Here is a 16,685-nt window from a genome sequence, read left to right on the forward strand (position 1 = left end):
TTCCTGTGTCTCCCTGGCCATCTGCAATCACCAACTAAGATTGTTATCACCGGAGATGGAACCCAGAACCTGCTCCCACCTCTCTGAGTTTGCTCCTGCATGTGCCAGTGAGTGCACTTGTACGTGAGGGGCTGTGGGCCACAAAGGCAGGTGTGTCTATGCGGCAGTGAGAGGACAGTCTCTGTTGTCATTCTCCAAAAGCTGCTTATCTTGGTATTTTGAGTCCTGGTCTGGAACTCACCAAGCAGATTAGGTGGGTGGGCTGGAGAGGCCTGGGGATCAAACTCAGGCCATCCTGCCTTTGAGGCCAGTACTTTATCTTTGTGTGCTGTGGAGACTCTTTTGGGTAGCCATGAACAGGTAGTGGAGGTGCGGTCATCAGCTCCTTTGGCGCACACTTCAGCCTGTGGCCTGCTCTGGGGCAGCCTGTCCACTTGGGTGGACTCCATGCCTATCATTTCCTCACACTGGTACCTGCCACTCGGTGCAGCACCCTAGGGGGCATCTCATTAAAAGAATGTTTCCCCTTCCATGGCTGTGAGTCTGGAGGCAGGAGGTGCATCTTCCCAGCTGGCTCTTCTTTTCCTGTCTGCTTTGCCCCATGCAGCCTCAGCATCAGTTTCTCCTGTCCCTGAACACAAGCATCTACATGTTTATAAAGAGAACTCTTTCTTATTTTGTAATTATGTTTGCATGTGCATGTGCATGTGGGTGCAGGTACTTGTAGAGTCCAGGTGAGGGCACCAGATCCCCTGGCGCTAAAGTTACTGACAGTTGTTTTAGACAACCTATGTGGATGTTGGTTCCTCTGTGGACACAGGCATTCACATGGCTTTCCTTTTCTCTGTCTTTCTTTTCTTCAGTGCTTTGCAGGTCATAGATCATCTCGCTCTGCCTTGTGTAAATTCATTCCCAGATGTTTTGTTCTTCTGATGCTTTAACAGAGTATGCAACAGAGTTCTCACATGTTGATTTTTATGGTGCTGCTTTGCTGGATTGTGTATCAACAAGGCATCTGTGAATAGGAGCAGTTTGCTGCTCTTACAATTTGGAAGCTTTTATTTCATTGTCTTGTCTAATTGCTTTGGCAGTTTAGTCAGATGAAAGCAGTCACAGCAGGCATTGTCCCAATTTTTTAAAAATTTCTTTATTACATTGATTGTGTGTGTGTGTGTGTGTGTGTGTGTGTGTGTGTGTGTGTGTGTGTCCACGCATGTGCATGTGCACACATGCATTCAGGATTGCATTCTTTCTTTCCTTCCATTCTGTGCTGGAACTCAGGACATCAGGTTTGGTGGCAATGCCTTAATCTACTGAACCACCTTACAGACCTTGTCCTGAGGAGATCTCACAGGTATCCTCCCCTGGGTTTGTTTGTTTGCTTGTTTTTGTTTTTGTTTTCAGGAATGCCATGTCCTGGTGAGGCTGCTTCCCTCTTGAGTGCAAGGCAATGGATTTGGTGAAGGGATGTCCTGTCTCAACTGCAGCAGATAGAGTACTGCTTCTTGCCCTTGGCGCATTGGAGGGTCACATAGCACCTTTTATACGTTGTGGTGGCTTATACTCCTGTTATTTTCAAACCCCCTTACAACAGCATAGAAAGCTTTCAGGGAACAGCTTGTACATGGTTAGGCGTTTCCATATCGGTCCCCCAGGTTTATGTGGTTAGGCATTTCCACATCCAGGTTTACATGCTAAGGTGTTTCCACATCTGACCCAGGTTTACATGGTTAGGGCTTTTCACACCAGTCCCCCAGGTTTATGAGGTTAGGCATGTCCACGTCTGTCCCCAGGTTAACTGGTCTCAGTTCTATTTGTTTCTTTTGTTTTCTTTTCATTTTTTAAAAAGATTTATTTATTATGTATATAGTGTTTTGCCTACATGTAGTCCTACAGGCCAGAAGAGGGCTCCAGATCTCATTATAGATTGTTATGAGCTGGGAATTGAACTTAGGACCTTTGGAAGAACAGACAGTGCTCTTAACCTCTGAGCCATCTCTCCAGCCCCCTCTATTTGTTTCTCTTAAAAAATAATTTTAGTGGGCTTTTTTTGTTGTTGTATTGTTGATTTTTCAAGACAGGTTTTCCTGGACTCACTTTGTCGACCAGGCTGGCTTCAAACTCATAGGAATCCGCCTGCTTTTGCCTCTGTGGGTGCTGGAATCACTCAGCGTGCGCCTTCTCTCTCAACAATAATTTTAGTTTTTATTTCATATATTTAAATTTTCATTCTCATTTAAGTTTTAGCTTTGCAGTTTTCACCCATGACCTCATGCACGTTAGGCAGGCGCTCTACCCCTGAACTACCTTCCCAGCTCTCTTTCTGTAACTGCTTTTTACACTGTGGGATGGAATCCCACCGAGTAGTCCTTAACTGAACCATGGCCCAGCAAAGCCTGTACCGCTTGATCCTGCTCCCCCAGTCCCACATAGCTTGGTTGGCAGGCCTATGCCATCAGGCCCAGCTTGGCCATCGTTTTTGGAAGTGTCTTTGCCTTTGTTTGGTCTGCCCGCTGCTGGTTTCAACAAGGGAGGGCTTCCTTTTCCTCCCTTTCTCTGCACAGTTGAAGGAGAGTATAATCCTTCCTTGGAGTGTTTGCTTGTGGTTACTGGCCTGGCCCTCTTCCCTTGGTTGGGAGACCTTTGACTTCTCATCTCAGATGTTCGACGTGTGCCCATTTGTCCCTAGCATCCTTTTGCGACCTTTATCCTGTGATGTCTTTGGGCATCTTCCACTTTCACAGTGAGCTCTTCTCCCTGGTTGGTTTTCTTTGCCATGGGAAGGTTTGTTGTTGGACCTCAGCTTCTGGGCCCGGAATTTTCCGCTGCCTCTTTCAGACAACCCCATTGTCTGCAGCCTGCTGTCAGCTCCCAGCTCGAGCTGCTTTCTCTTGTCTGATTTTCCTTTGGGCTCATTGTGCGTGCTCTGCTGTGCCGTCTTCCTTGTATTTGGAACCCTCAGGTGCTTCTTGGTGTGTGTCTCTGGCAATTTCTAATCTCCCTTGTGAGTTTTTTTCTGACTTGAGAGTCACTTCAGATTGTAGTTTCTTACATTTTTGTCTTATGAGTGTGTGGGGTGGGGGTGGGTGGGTGTAGGCCAACTCCAGGTATCAGCCCATCAACTCTTACACCTGCCCTAGAGGCAGCATCTCTCACTGGCCTGAGCTCACCAATTTGGTTAGGCCAGTGGTTCAAACCTTCCTGATGCTGCGACCCTTTAATACACTTCTTCATGTTGTAGGATGCCCTTGCAACCATAAAATTGTTTTCATTGCTACTTCATAACTAATTTTGCTACTGTTATGAATCATAACATAAAGATCTCTGTTTTTCCAATGGTCTTAGGTGACCACCATATTGTTCAGCCCTCAAAGGGGTCATGACCCACAGGTTGAGAACCCCTGGTCTGGTCTCTGCCTCCCCAGCCCTGGGATAACAAGTGTGCGTCATCACACCATTGTGCTCAGCTTTTCACGTAGGGGAATCGAACTCAAGACTCATGCTCTCCAGACAAGTGCTTCCCCACAAAGCCATCGCCCCAACAAGAGTATGTTGTCAACTTGCCTCCTGCTTAAGGCTTTTCTAGCTGTCCCTCTAACACTGATCTCTAATGGCAGGCATCCTATTACGTTGAGTATCTTCAACTTTCTAAGGTTGGTTTTGTGGCCATTCATTAGGTCTGTTCTGGAGTGCTTAATGACTATTCCAGTCCAGCCAGGGCCACACAGATCCTAACTCATAAAGCTGGCCTTGAACTCCTGCCCCCTCTGCCTTCATTTTGGGAGGGCTGGCTCACAGGTACGTCCCCATCCTGCTCAGCCTTTTCTCTGTTTTCTCTGTTCTTGAAGTGGAAGCCTGGCTTATTGACTCGAGTCTCATTCTCTCTCTCTCTCTCTCTCTCTCTCTCTCTCTCTCTCTCTCTCTCTCTCTCTCTCTCTCTCTCTCTCTCTCTCTCTCCTCCCCCATGTCCCCCTCTCCGCCCCCCACTGGATGCTACACATTTTTCTCTTCGGTGTCTGCTGTAGTGAGGTGCTCCCTGTACAGTTCATTTCCTTTCAGGTCCCTGAAGCTGGCTGGCTACTGTGTTTCAAGTCCCTGAACTACACAGATTTGAGGACCTGCGCCATTGTCATCCTGTGTTATGGCTGGATGGCTGGTGTGCTGTGTATCTCAGCAAGCCTCAGAGTTGATGGCTTGTCCAAAACTCCCATGTCCCCAGTCCCTTCTGCAGCACATTAGGACTCTTGCATCATTCTAAAGCAGTGGTTCTCAACCTATGGGTCACAACCCCTTTGCTCTACTTCTGTCTTCAAACATATTTGCATTATGATTCATAACAGCAGCAAAATTACAGTTATGAAGTAGCAAAGAAAATAATTTTATGGTTGGGTGTCACCACAGCATGAGGGACTGTATTAAAGGGTTGTAGCACTAGGAAAGTTGAGACCACTGTCCTGAAGACTCCTGAGGTCATTTTTCCTTTTCTCAGTTCCCCGTCTAGCCTGCGGTCACCCTCCAGAGCAGATCAGGGATCCTGAGACACAGAGTTCTTACCTGTAGCCAATCTGCAGCCTCCCAGGTTTGAGCCCTTGAGCCTGAACAAGTGCTCCCCACTGGCTCCCACTCTGCCCTTGGAATCACCACCACGGCCGTGACCTTCCATCTGTGTCAGGCTGTGGCGGCATCTGGTCATGCCGTGATCTTCTTGCAGGTTGAAGGTGGAGGAGCTGGAAGGTGAGCGGAGCCGCCTGGAACAGGAGAAGCAGGCACTGGAGATGCAGATGGAGAGGCTAACCCTACAGGTAGGTGTGGGATGGCCAGTGACATATGCCCTGCACAGACGTTACTCCTTCCAGCTCCCGGGCATGAAACCCCAGGCTTCCTCCTGCACACCTTACCTGGCTGAGAGCTGCTGCTGGGTCCTGCAGGGCCACAGGCCTTCCTCCTGCCCTTGGTGTTTCTGCTTTTCAGCACTGGCCTCTGCTGCTGTCCCCCATTCTGCTTACTTCCCTGTGCCGTGACCTTCACTGCTGTCTGCATTGGACTGGTTCTTCCTTTTCGTTTTCTTCCTTTTGATCCCACTGCTCATGGCAAGAAGCCCACAGGTTAGAGATTGCCCGACTTCTAGACAGGCCATTGATTTTTACCTTGGCACCTATTAGAGGCAATCAGATGGTGTCCCCATTACCAATCTTGGTGATGGGAGAGGTGACAACTTTGATGAAGTGAGGTGTTCAGAACCTTGGCTGTGCTCATGCCCGGCCCTAGGACCTGTCATCCTGTTCTGTTCTAATTGGGCCACTGTCCTGGGCCGAGGGCTGCTGGAGGGTGAATTGAGGCTACCTGGCTGCAGAACTGTGTTAGCATGGGTGATAAATGGCTTTCAGTGCAGCTAGCAGGGACTTCAGGGACAGCACAGCTGGAGGAAGTGCCAGTGTTCTGTGCCCCATGTGGGTGACACGAGGGTGGGATTCACAAGATCTCCTTCCTGCAGGATCCTAAACAGCCTGCAATACCACTTTCAAGGTATTGGAAGTAAATCTTGTATTATAATTGAGTTGTATGGGTACAATACCTAATATTAGAGTAGAAATTTATATATAGAAAGTGTGTGAAGAATAATCTTAAATTTGAGTTCTATACCATTGCATCAATATATAAAATTCTGTACCAATGAGTTAAAAAGAACCTCATTGGTGAGTAACCATTAAGGCCTTAAGTTGAGGAGTAGATTGAATAATCGACTTTTTGTCCTATCATCCCTATATATTTCTAGACCCCTTTTCTTTCTTTTCAACCCTTATCTCCAAACCTACAAAAGAAAGAGGAAGGCTGTGATGAGTATTCTTGAGGGAATCTTGAGCTAGGGCCTTTCTCCCCCCACCCCACCCTCCCGCAAGCCCTTGTCAGATGCTCAGCCGTGTGCTATCACTGCTCCTCCGTTTTCATCAAGGGCAAAGACCTCATTCCTAGTATATGTTGGTCTTGAACCTGGGCCCCTCCGGCACCGGGGAAGAAACTTCCGTCCTGGTCTTCTTATGGCCTGGTCATCACGCTTGATGCCAGCCTCTTTGAGTCCCGGTCTCCTCAGTGCAGCTCTAGTGCTCAGACCTGGAAGCTCGCAGTGCTTGGCCAGCCTTTAACCTTCCTCAAGCCTTGCCCGTGTGCTCAGTATGCAGGCAGCCTCCTGCTCTCGCACTCTCCGCCTCACTCCTTCCCTCCAGAGAGGAAGAGTGGCTTCAAGTTGGCGCTTCAAGGAAGATTGATTAAAATCAGCTGCGGTTCATCTTAATTGGGAACATATGCTTGGAGAGGGAGCTCAACTAGTTAGAATTTTTCGTAATTAGTTCACAGCTGGTTGGCGAGGAAGCAAAACTCCGGTGACCACTTAGAGCTGGGTGTGTGGGCATCTTGGGGGCTTAGTGGAAGGGTCATCACAGTGGCTACATGCAGCCTGGCCAAGTTGGTGCCATCCTTTCTGGGTCTCCTGGGGCGCGGGCTGTTTGTTCACTGACCAGAGTGACCCAGGTGCATTGCTTATGTGGCTAGTGAGGAGCAAAAGGTCTACTTGCCTAATGGGATCTCACACCAGCTCGCTGGGTGGACAGCCAACTTTGGACTCCCAGTCAGCCCTGTCAGAGCTCCAGGGAGCACAGACACAGTGGTGCAGGCCTCAGTCTCAGCACTGAAGAGGCTGTTTGCAAGTTTCAGAACCTGGGCTCCATAGCGAGATCCTGTGTGGAAAGGGGAAAATCTGCAGGAAGGCCTTACCTAAAGATGGGAAAACTAAGGCTGGCACAGAGGCAAATAGGGGGAGAGGGGATTGGCAATCTCTGTCCTTAGGTGCCTTCTGTGTCCCCTAAAAGCAGGACAGCCGCTTTATCACAGAGGCCCATGCTCCTCACAGCCTCCCATGAAGGCCTCCACATACTTGCTTCTGATGAGCTAGGTCAGGGCACTGTACGTCACCGAGGCTGGTCAGGGGCTTTGACCACCCTGAGACACAGAGGAGCCCGTCCAGCACAGGTCATATCCCTGCCTGGTGATAAGTGAGGTTCCTCTTCTGTGAAGGATGACGTGCTCACCCATCTCTGAGACAAGTTGATGCCTCCTGGCTCCTGCATTATAGGCAGTAAGGGTGGGCCTCCATGGAAGCTGGCCTTACCACTTTCCTCCAGGATTTTATTGCAAGCGTTTCAAGATAGAGAAGTTGAAAGAATTTTACAGTGAATGCCCACTTACCCACCACCTACATCCTGCCGGGAATGGGCACACTTGTGGCTGTATGACATTCCTACCCATCCCTCTGCCATCCATCAGTCCGTTTTATTCTTTTGATGCATTTGAAACTAAATTGCAGACATCTGTACACTTCCTCTAAGCACTCGAGCATGCATGTAATTAAGCGAATTCATCTCTGGAATCTGACGCCCCGGCCCCCGCCGTCCCACAGTATCGCCTCATCATGGCGCTGAGCTCCTCCCTCCACCAGTGAGGCTATGCCAGTGGACGCCAGGGGCAGGCTTCTCTGAGCTGACCATCCTTTATAGAGTCCTTCCGGCTCAGCCTGGCACAGTCTTCCCACAGTCGGGGAAGCTGGGCTGGTGTCTCTGTCACTTGACAGTCCTCCTAAAACGCTGCTCAGAACAGAGCCCAGACGGCTGCCCAGTGACATTTAAAATCAGTATATCTTTTTTGGAAATGGAGTGGGCAGAAAATTGCTGGGTTTCCTGGGAGCGGAAAGCTTCCCGTGCCTGTAGTCGTCCCTGCTCCTGTCTGCGTCACAGGCAGCAGTGCGGTTAGGGTGCCCAGCCTCACCTCTTCCTGTGCCCACACCTCCCTCCCATCTACCTTCCCCTGCAGCTACCTGGGATCTACCGAGTGTATGACCCTGCGCCTTCCTGCTGCCCCACTGGCTCCTGTCAGCCACACCTATCCAGAGCCTCCTGCCCAGGACAAGGACAGCATCTTTCCAAGCCCGTCTCCTCCCCCTTACTACCATCCTTCCAGTGTTGACCTTGGCTGTTGACACAGGTGTCTGGCTTCTAGGGGGCTCACTGCACACACTTCTGCAGTGTCAGAATGTCACTTACCATGAGACAACCATGTCAGGCAAGGCCCCAAGATACTGTATGGAAGAACCAGTATTGTCTGGATCCATGAGCTCTAGGCTGTGCCAGCACCAATCTCTTGTACCGCCCCCCCAAACCTCCACCTGATGCTGAGTGACACACCAAGGAGGCAGCATCAGTGCTCCCTGTATGAAGGTTATGGATCATGGAAGGCAGTAACATACCACAGAGCAGTAAGTGGCGTACCAAGATTCAGACATCAGGCAGAGACTTGGGGCGTCCTCTCAAAGCATTGCAGACAGTCTCTGTCTCTGCCTATTAAAGATTTAATATGTCTGCGAGGCCCACAGAACACCACCCGTCTATATGTCTTGCAGTGTTGCCTAGGCTGCAGAGACCAAGCCAGATGCCACTCTTGCCACTGTCTTGAACCCATTTGCTCTATCTAGCCCAGCCATGGCACCCTCTCCTCCAGCTATCCACAGAGACTCTGCAGTGCTTGATTGCCGGCCCCTGCCCAGGACCATTGTACAGCTACCTGTGGGCAGTGACCATGCCTCTCCTACAGGCTTGGAATCTTGATGACAGTTATGGGAATAAGGTGGACCTGGAGACTTAATATTCTCTACATGCCGGCTCTCCTTGAACCAATGTGCTGACTGATGTCTCTAGTTGGAGACCTACTTTGTATCCCTCTAGAACAGATCTCGCTTTTGTCTTGTGCCTTACTGTGAGCATTGCTCGTGTACAGACACTACTTCCATCTTGTATCTCCCAGTGGACCTTTACTACTTTCACCATTTTTTCCTTCCCTTTATTTTTTTTCTTTGCATGTTCAGATTCTATTCAAGGGTCTTGAATATCCTAGGTAAATTCTCTACTGCTACCCCTCACTAGAGGAATCTCACTGGGGGATTCTAGGCAGGGGCTCTAACACTGAGCCACACCCCAGCCCCTCACTGGGGGATTCTAGGCAGGGGCTCTACCACTGAGCCACACCCCCAGCCCCTCACTGGGGGATTCTAGGCAGGTGCTCTACCACTGAGCCACACCCTAGTCCCTCACTGGGGGATTCTAGGCAGGTGCTCTACCACTGAGCCACACCCCAGCCCCTCACTGGGGGAGTCTAGGCAGGGGCTCTACCACTGAGCCACACCCCAGCCCCTCACTGGGGAATTCTAGGCAGGTGCTCTACCACTGAGCCACACCCCAGCCCCTCACTGGGGGATTCTAGGCAGGTGCTCTACCACTGAGCCACACCCCCAGCCCCTCACTGGGGGATTCTAGGCAGGTGCTCTACCACTGAACCACATCCCAGCCCCTCACTGGGTGATTCTAGGCAGGTGCTCTACCACTGAGTCACACCCCAACCCCTCACTGGGGGATTCTAGGCAGGTGCTCTACCACTGAGCCACACCCGAGCCCCTCACTGGGGGATTCTAGGCAGGTGCTCTACCTCTGAGCCACACCCGAGCCCCTCACTGGGGGATTCTAGGCAAGTGCTCTACCACTGAGTCACACCCCAGCCCCTCACTGGGGGGTTCTAGGCACGTACTCTACCACTGAGTCACACCCCAGCCTCTCACTGGGGGGTTCTAGGCACGTATTCTACCACTTAGCCACACCCCACCCCCTCACTGGGGGATTCTAGGCAGATGTTCTACCACTGAGCCACACCCGAGCCCCTCACTGGGGGATTCTAGGCAGGTACTCTCTCACTGAGCCACACCCCAGCCCCCTCACTGGGGGATTTGAGGCAGGTGCTCTCTCACTGAGCCACAACCCTAGCCTTCTTTTTTTTCTTTTTATTATGAGTCAGGTTCTCACTAAGTTACCTAGATTGGCCTGGAGACCCACTTCATATCCCAGGCAGACCTTGAACTTGTGATCCTCCTGTCTTAGCCCCCATATACTGGGGTGGGCCTGCACCTCACACCCTACTGTGCCTTAACATCTTGCACAAGACAAGAATATGTCCAACCTGCCTCTACTTGTGGCAGGATTGGGAGCTGGCCTTGAGCAGAGATGAGCTCAGCGTCTCTCCTGGTACAGCCTCCAAGGCCTGCCTTACAGAGTCTATATAAAGTAATATGCTCAGTGAAAGGATAGAGAGCATAGCCCCACAGAGGTAAGCGCAGGCTGCTCATGTTTATTAACGCCAGAGACTAAAAACAGCCAGCTTGCTGATGGGCAGTGTGGTGAATTTCTTCAGGCGCTGATTTCTTTTGATTGTTTTGGAGTGACTGATGTACCTTCCATACTAAACCCCTCCTCCTTTTGATGTCACCTCCTACAGAGCTTAGTCCTTTGGCCCTATAAGTCCCCCAAAGCACCAGCTGCTTGTTTTTGCTGGAGCACTGAACTTGCTGCAGCCTCTTACCTTCCACTGTATCCAGGGTCCTCATACTCCACAGACCCCCAGCTTGGACCCTTACACTAACCCCGACTACTAGCTCAGCACCCTGGCTTGGATTAGCAGTCTGGTCAGAAGGCAGAGGTTATCTGACAGGCTCACTCGAGCCCAATGGTCTCATCTTGCAGCAGCGTTGTGCCTTTCTAGCTTATTCCCATTGGCATCTCTACCTGCAGCCTGCTCAGCAGCACTCAGAACCCAGAAGGCAGGCTACTTGATGCTCATTTTCCTCTTACTGCGTCTAAGGTTTTGGTGATCGCACTTTTTCATGTCAAGGCACCTTTATCTCCTTGGAGTATTTGTGAAGGATTTAGATGATAATGTTAGAAACCCAGCGTTTTGTTTTGTTATTTTTTTTAATTAGGTTTTTTTTTTTTACTGGTTATGTGGAAGTGGACCCCAAGGCCTTGTGCATGATAAGGGATCTACTGCTGAGCCACACCCCAACCCATCACTGGGGGATTCTAAGCAGGTGCTCTACCACTGAGCCACACCTCAGCCCCTCACTGGGGGATTCTAAGCAGGTGCTCTACCACTGAGCCACACCCCAACCCATCACTGGGGGATTCTAGGCTACAGCTCTATCACTGAGCCACACCATAGCCCCTCACTGGGGGGGTCTAGGCAGGTTTTCTACCACTGAGCCACACCTCAGCCCCTCACTGGGGGATTCTAGGCAGGGGCTCTAGCACTGAGCCACACCCCAGCCCCTCACTGGGGGATTCTAGGCAGGTGCTCTACCACTGAGCCACACCCCAGCCCCTCACTGGGGGATTCTAGGAAGGTGCTCTAGCACTGAGCCACCCTCCAGCCCCTTACTGGGGGATTCTAGGCAGGGGCTCTACCACTGAGCCACACCCCAGCCCCTCACTGGGGGATTCTAGGCAGGTGCTCTAGCACTGAGCCACACTCCAGCCCCTTACTGGGGGATTCTAGGCAGGGGCTCTACCACTGAGCCACACCCCAGCCCCTCACTGGGAGTTTCTAGGCAGGGGCTCTACCACTGAGCCACACCCCAGCCCCTCACTGGGGGATTCTAGGCAGGGGCTCTACCTCTGAGCCACACCCCAGCCCCTCACTGGGGGATTCTAGGCAGGGGCTCTACCACTGAGCCACACCCCTAGTCTCAGGTTGGTTCATTCTAGTCAGGTATTTGTCATTGTATCACACCCCAACTCTTAGCACTATAGAAACCCAGTATTTAGACTGTTGCTTGTGACTAATCTTTGGGAAAATTGACACTCTCCTGCAGCAGGGTACAACGAGAGATGAGCATAGCAGCACCAACATGGAGACTGTCCAGCCAAGCTGTCTCCATGGGGAGGCTAATGAATGGAACAGCTGTCAAGCATTGGGGGAACTACATGGAAGGAACAGTGCATTTCAGGGTGTGGCATAGTTGGCACTGTTTGGCATCTCTTTCACCATCTGTGCTCAAAACAGATGGGGTAGTTTTGTCCAGGTGTCTGGCCCTCCTGGTGGTGGCAGCCTTAGAGTATTCCCTGTTCAAATGAATTGCTCTGTCATAGAGCCTGATATTGACAAAGATAAGCATGACCCTGCTGTTATGGATAAGTCTCTGGTTTCTAGGGGAAATGTCTTGAGGGGCTTCATGATGCTTGCTGTGGATGCCATGGTTTGGTAGACCCCTTTAGAACCAGCTGTGTTGGCATAGGCCTTTGATCGCAGCAGTCAGGAGTCTGAACCAGGAGGCTGGTGAGTTTAGGGCCAACCTGGGCTATATATAGAACCTTGTTTTAGAACAACCAAAACAACCTCAAAGCACCTTGCTTTAACCATGACCTGTCAAGTCCAGAAGGATTGGAAGCAGGGGTTGGGAACTGTTCATACACTGGGCTCACATGGAGCACTTGTGACCATGGGCAGAGAAGTAGATAGCCTTTGTACCGCATGGGACATTATTCATCGCTGAATGAACTCCTGACACCTGCTGCAGTATGGCTACACCCTGATGAATTCCATAAGAAAAAGAAGCCAGTTCCCTTGGATATCAGGTGCCTAGAAATGCAAAGTAGAGAAGCAGAAGCCAGGCTGGGCTGGGAGCAGGAAGTTAGTATTTAATGTCAGTTTCAGCTGGTAAGAGAAGGCATTCTGGATGGAGGGCAGTCATGGTTGTACAACTCTGCATGTGCTTCATGCACTGAGGGATGGCTCAATGTGTTATCTCTGTTTAGAAAGCTGTAAGGCACCGGTGTTACGGCTCAGCTCATAGAGTACTCTCTTAGCACACATGAAGCCTGAGTTTGCTCCCTGGCACCATGTAAGCTGGGCATGCTGGTGCATGCTTGTAGTCATAGCATTCAAGTTGTGGAGGCAGGAGTCCATCTTCATGAAGAAGTTCAGGGTCATTTTCCTGGCTTCCATAGTGATGTCAAGGACAGCCTGAGCTACATGAGACAGAGGGGAGAGAGGGACAGGCAGGAGGGGAGGATGAATCAGCTTTCACAGAGACTGAGGAGCAGGGATGGAAGTGCCTGCCATGCACGTCAGTGTGCTAATGGTGGTAGCTCTCAGACCTCCCTCACGGACTCCTGCTCAGCTCTCATTGACCCTTGACCATCACCTCTTAATTGATCCTGTTATTGCTGGCCTGTCTCTCTGCAGCCTCCTGCCAGCCCTTAGCAAGCACCAGGCATGGGGGTTGGGCAACAGCCAGTTACTGTCCAGCAAGGAGGTTGTGAGAACAGAGGCTCCTTGCTTTCCAGAGGTTCTTCTGCCTGGCCCAACCTGGGGACACTGAGAATGACAGCCTAAGCTATGGATCCCTGCCTCTCCTCCAGGAACAGTCTCCACTGCATGCCCACACCCTGACTATACTGTTGTAGAAGCCCAGGGTGTCTGTCCTTGTCATTGGCAGTGAAACCATTGTCATCCTCAGTGCTGTGGGGCACAAGTGGAGACTGGGATCCTGAGGACACACCGAGCTTGGAGCTGGTGGAGTTGGGCCCAAAGTTGAGTTCAGCTGCCTCCCTCCTGCTGGCTGTCAACCACAAGCATTGCGCAGACATCAGCTCCTGAGTGTCAGCCTTCCTTGACCCACCTCTACCTGCTGTCTCCCTATTTGGTTTGTTGAGTACATTGGGTTGCAAGCCCGATGCAGAGAGGAGGGATGGAGCACGGGGCCAGGATCTGGAGACCAAACCTGAAGACTCCCTGGCTTCTTCTATGGCAGCTATCCCTGAGCGTGTGTGTAGCCGCCATAGTCCCACATCCTCCCCAGGACTGTCCTGCCCTGTGGTGACTGGTCCAGTTGGTTGGCAAGCCCACAGCACTGCATATGCCCAGGTGGTCCCTCTCTCCCCAACGGCTGCCATGCTCTTAGGGTTTGGCTTTGCCAGCTCTGGGCTTCTTTTGGATTTGGAGCATATCTTAAGCAAACTGGATCAGACACTGCTTTTTGCAGAGAGAGTAAGCATAAAAGAGGAAACGGGTGACCTCCAGGTGCCCCAGTGGCCAAAGAGCCTTGGGACATGAGTACCTGAAACCTGTGGCTATTAAGTGCTCTGTGAGGCTCTCTGCTTGCTCCTTCATTTTGCTGCTGCCACCACTTCTGATCCCACTGTGGTGGATGAGTGCTAGTGGCTGCCATCTCTTTTACCAGCCTGGGTCTGCACCTCGTAGCCTCTAGTAGTTGCCTCACTTTGGTAGGTATCCTTTATTTCTTAGGGTTTGTTAGGGTCTTGAATAAGCTGAAGACCCTGGGCTTAAATAGTATGCAAGCAACAAAGAGCATTTATTCTGCAGAACTCCAGCATGCTGGGGTCACCACTTAGACACAATGGTGACCCCAAGGTGAGTGCGCAGGCTCTTTTTAAAGACATCTCAGGGCATTCCAAGGGGATTAGGCGATCATTAACATAATTGGAGCATTCAAACTAGAAAGTCTGGACAAGCCGAGTAAACTCAGGACCCTAGTCAGCAGTCATGAGTTAATCATAAGGCAAGCGATTTTAGACTGGCAGTACATCTTCCTTAAGCAATTAGACCATCAGTAAACTAACCTTAAGCAAACTTATCTTCCTCCGACCAGGTGGCTAGGCCGTCTCTGATTGGCTGCCAGTTTCTGCAGCATTTCCAGTGACCTCCAAGGAATGGGGACTTCGGCCTGTTCTGAACTAACAAGAACCTGAAGCCTGTCATGGAGTTGGCTAGGCTTATTTAACCAGGCCTCTCACGATATCTCGAGGAAACCTCAGGTCCATGAATAGTATGATCAATGACACTGAGAGATAGCCAGCCACCTGGGCATGTCAAACATGGGGCTGGGGGCAAGTCAAACAGACAGTCTTAGCCTTAGTCAGCTAGCATCTTAGCTTTAGGAATGAGGATGGATAGGTAGACAGGCAAACAGACTGTGGGACCTGCTTTGGGTGCAGGAATGGACACAAAAGCATTGGGTTGGTTGACTCTTTAGCTTTTGACCCCGTGAGCCACCTAGGCAAAAGCTGCCCACCCTCCAAAGCTGTTGTAAAGAACGAGTTCCCGTCTGCCCACCCTCTTGTCCTTCCTAAGGACTTGGAGCCACTCGGCAGTACCCACAGCATGGGGACAAGCTGAAGCTGGTAAAGGAGGCAGCCCAGTGGGATCACTTCAGAACATGAGGGGATGCTTGGGACTGTGGGATCACTGACTTCCATACCAGGCCTGGCCCTGCCTATGGCCCTGCCTATGGCCCTGCCTATGGCCCTGCCAGGAGGCCCGAGCAGAACAGCTAAAGAGAGTAGACCCTAAGGGTCCTGAAGCAGTCACCAGCCCTCTGTCCTTCCTGAGCTCTGTCTGAGTGCTGGCCTGTGCATGAGAAAGTCAGAGGCACTCCCTTGTCTTGGTTTCTCCTCTACCCTAGTCACCAGGAGCCAGGCACCTGAGGGTGTCATAAAAACCTCCCGGAGCTATGCTGGCTCAAGCAGTTCCCTAGTCTCATCCCTGGAGTTGCTGAGGGCAGGTCAGAAGTGTGGCCCAACCTGGTCTCTTGATCAAGCAGGTCCCACAGGCTGAGTGGGGCACCTGGGGGACCTGTGATCCACACTTGAGGCCTCTGCTTCTTCCTTGACCCAACTCCGCCCACCACTCCCAGACCCAGCAGTCCACCAAAGGCCTTGCTCTCGCTATGGAGCTGCGAGCTCAGCTGGGAGAGGTATTGATTGAGTTTTGAGTTGAGTGACTTATAAATATGCATGAGGATCGGCGGTTATTTAACTGTGCTTTTTAATTCTCCTCGCGTTGCTGCCTCTTTCCAGCAGGGTCTCTTGGTATGCGAGTCAGGCACCCAGTGGCAGGCGGCCTTGTCTCTCAGCTTGCTACTTGGACCTTCCCTGGGGCAGCTGGACCCGGAGGAGTGAGGCTAGGGGCAGCTGTCCTCCAGTGAGGACATAGGAGATGTGGTTCTGTTGTCCTGAGGGTCCCCGGGATGGGACTCAGGTTGTCAGCACTGGCAACAAGTACCTTTTCCCTTTACATACTGAACCACCTCACAGGCTGGAAGGCTGTGTGTGCGTGCATGCGTGCGTGCGTGTATACATCTTATGTGCACCATGTGGGTACTTACAGATGCCCATGTTGGATCCCCTGCAACTGGAGGGGAATGCTGGGAACTCTGATTCAAACTGGAACTCCAATTCCCAGCACTCACATCAGCCATCTGATGCTGGGAGCCAAATGTGAGTCTTCTACAAGAGCAGTAAATGCTCTTAACCCCTGAGACATCTCTCTAGCCCAAAAGAAAGGTTCTTGAAGACCAGATTCACTAAGATAGGGGAGACAGGTCAGTGGGTAAGACCCAAGTTCAATTCCCCAGCACCCATATAAAATGCCAGGCATGGTCCATGCCTATAACCTTAGCATTGGAGGGTGGAGGACGTTGGAGCCTAAGAGCTTACTACCTGCCTAAAGCAGTGAGCTTCCAGTTCAGTGAAAAGACCCTGTTTGGAGACAACATGACTAAGAGCAGTAGAAGAAGGGCCCTGCCCCAGCCAGTGCCTCACTCTGGCTTCCGTATGTGCATGGTCCTGCACACTGGGTTATATGCAGCCATGCGCACCACATACAAAAAGGGTCAGAGTCACCATGTTCCCCCTCACTCAGGAGAGCAGAGGCCCAGAGGCCCAGAGGCTAGGAGGGCCTGCAGAAGGCCACTCACACATCAGGAGAAGAATATACTATGTGAACCGAATGCACCACAT

At 51.2% G+C, this 16,685-nt stretch overlaps 1 protein-coding gene across 7 annotated transcripts in view; it reads left to right on the plus strand.

The window, feature by feature from the left end:
- The window catches only part of MAD1L1 (mitotic arrest deficient 1 like 1), a 312,878-nt gene that overhangs the window by 211,706 nt on the left and 84,487 nt on the right, over positions 1–16,685 (plus strand). For all 7 annotated transcript variants that reach the window (XM_084761271.1, XM_084761277.1, XM_084761273.1 and 4 more), the window contains one exon: positions 4,712–4,802. In XM_084761271.1, the coding sequence (XP_084617397.1) occupies positions 4,712–4,802 (91 nt within the window). The remainder of the gene's footprint in view (positions 1–4,711; positions 4,803–16,685) is intronic.

This window comes from Acomys minous, assembly GCF_964271855.1.
Source record: "Acomys minous genome assembly, chromosome: 16".
NCBI classification, from domain to species: Eukaryota; Metazoa; Chordata; class Mammalia; order Rodentia; family Muridae; genus Acomys; species Acomys minous.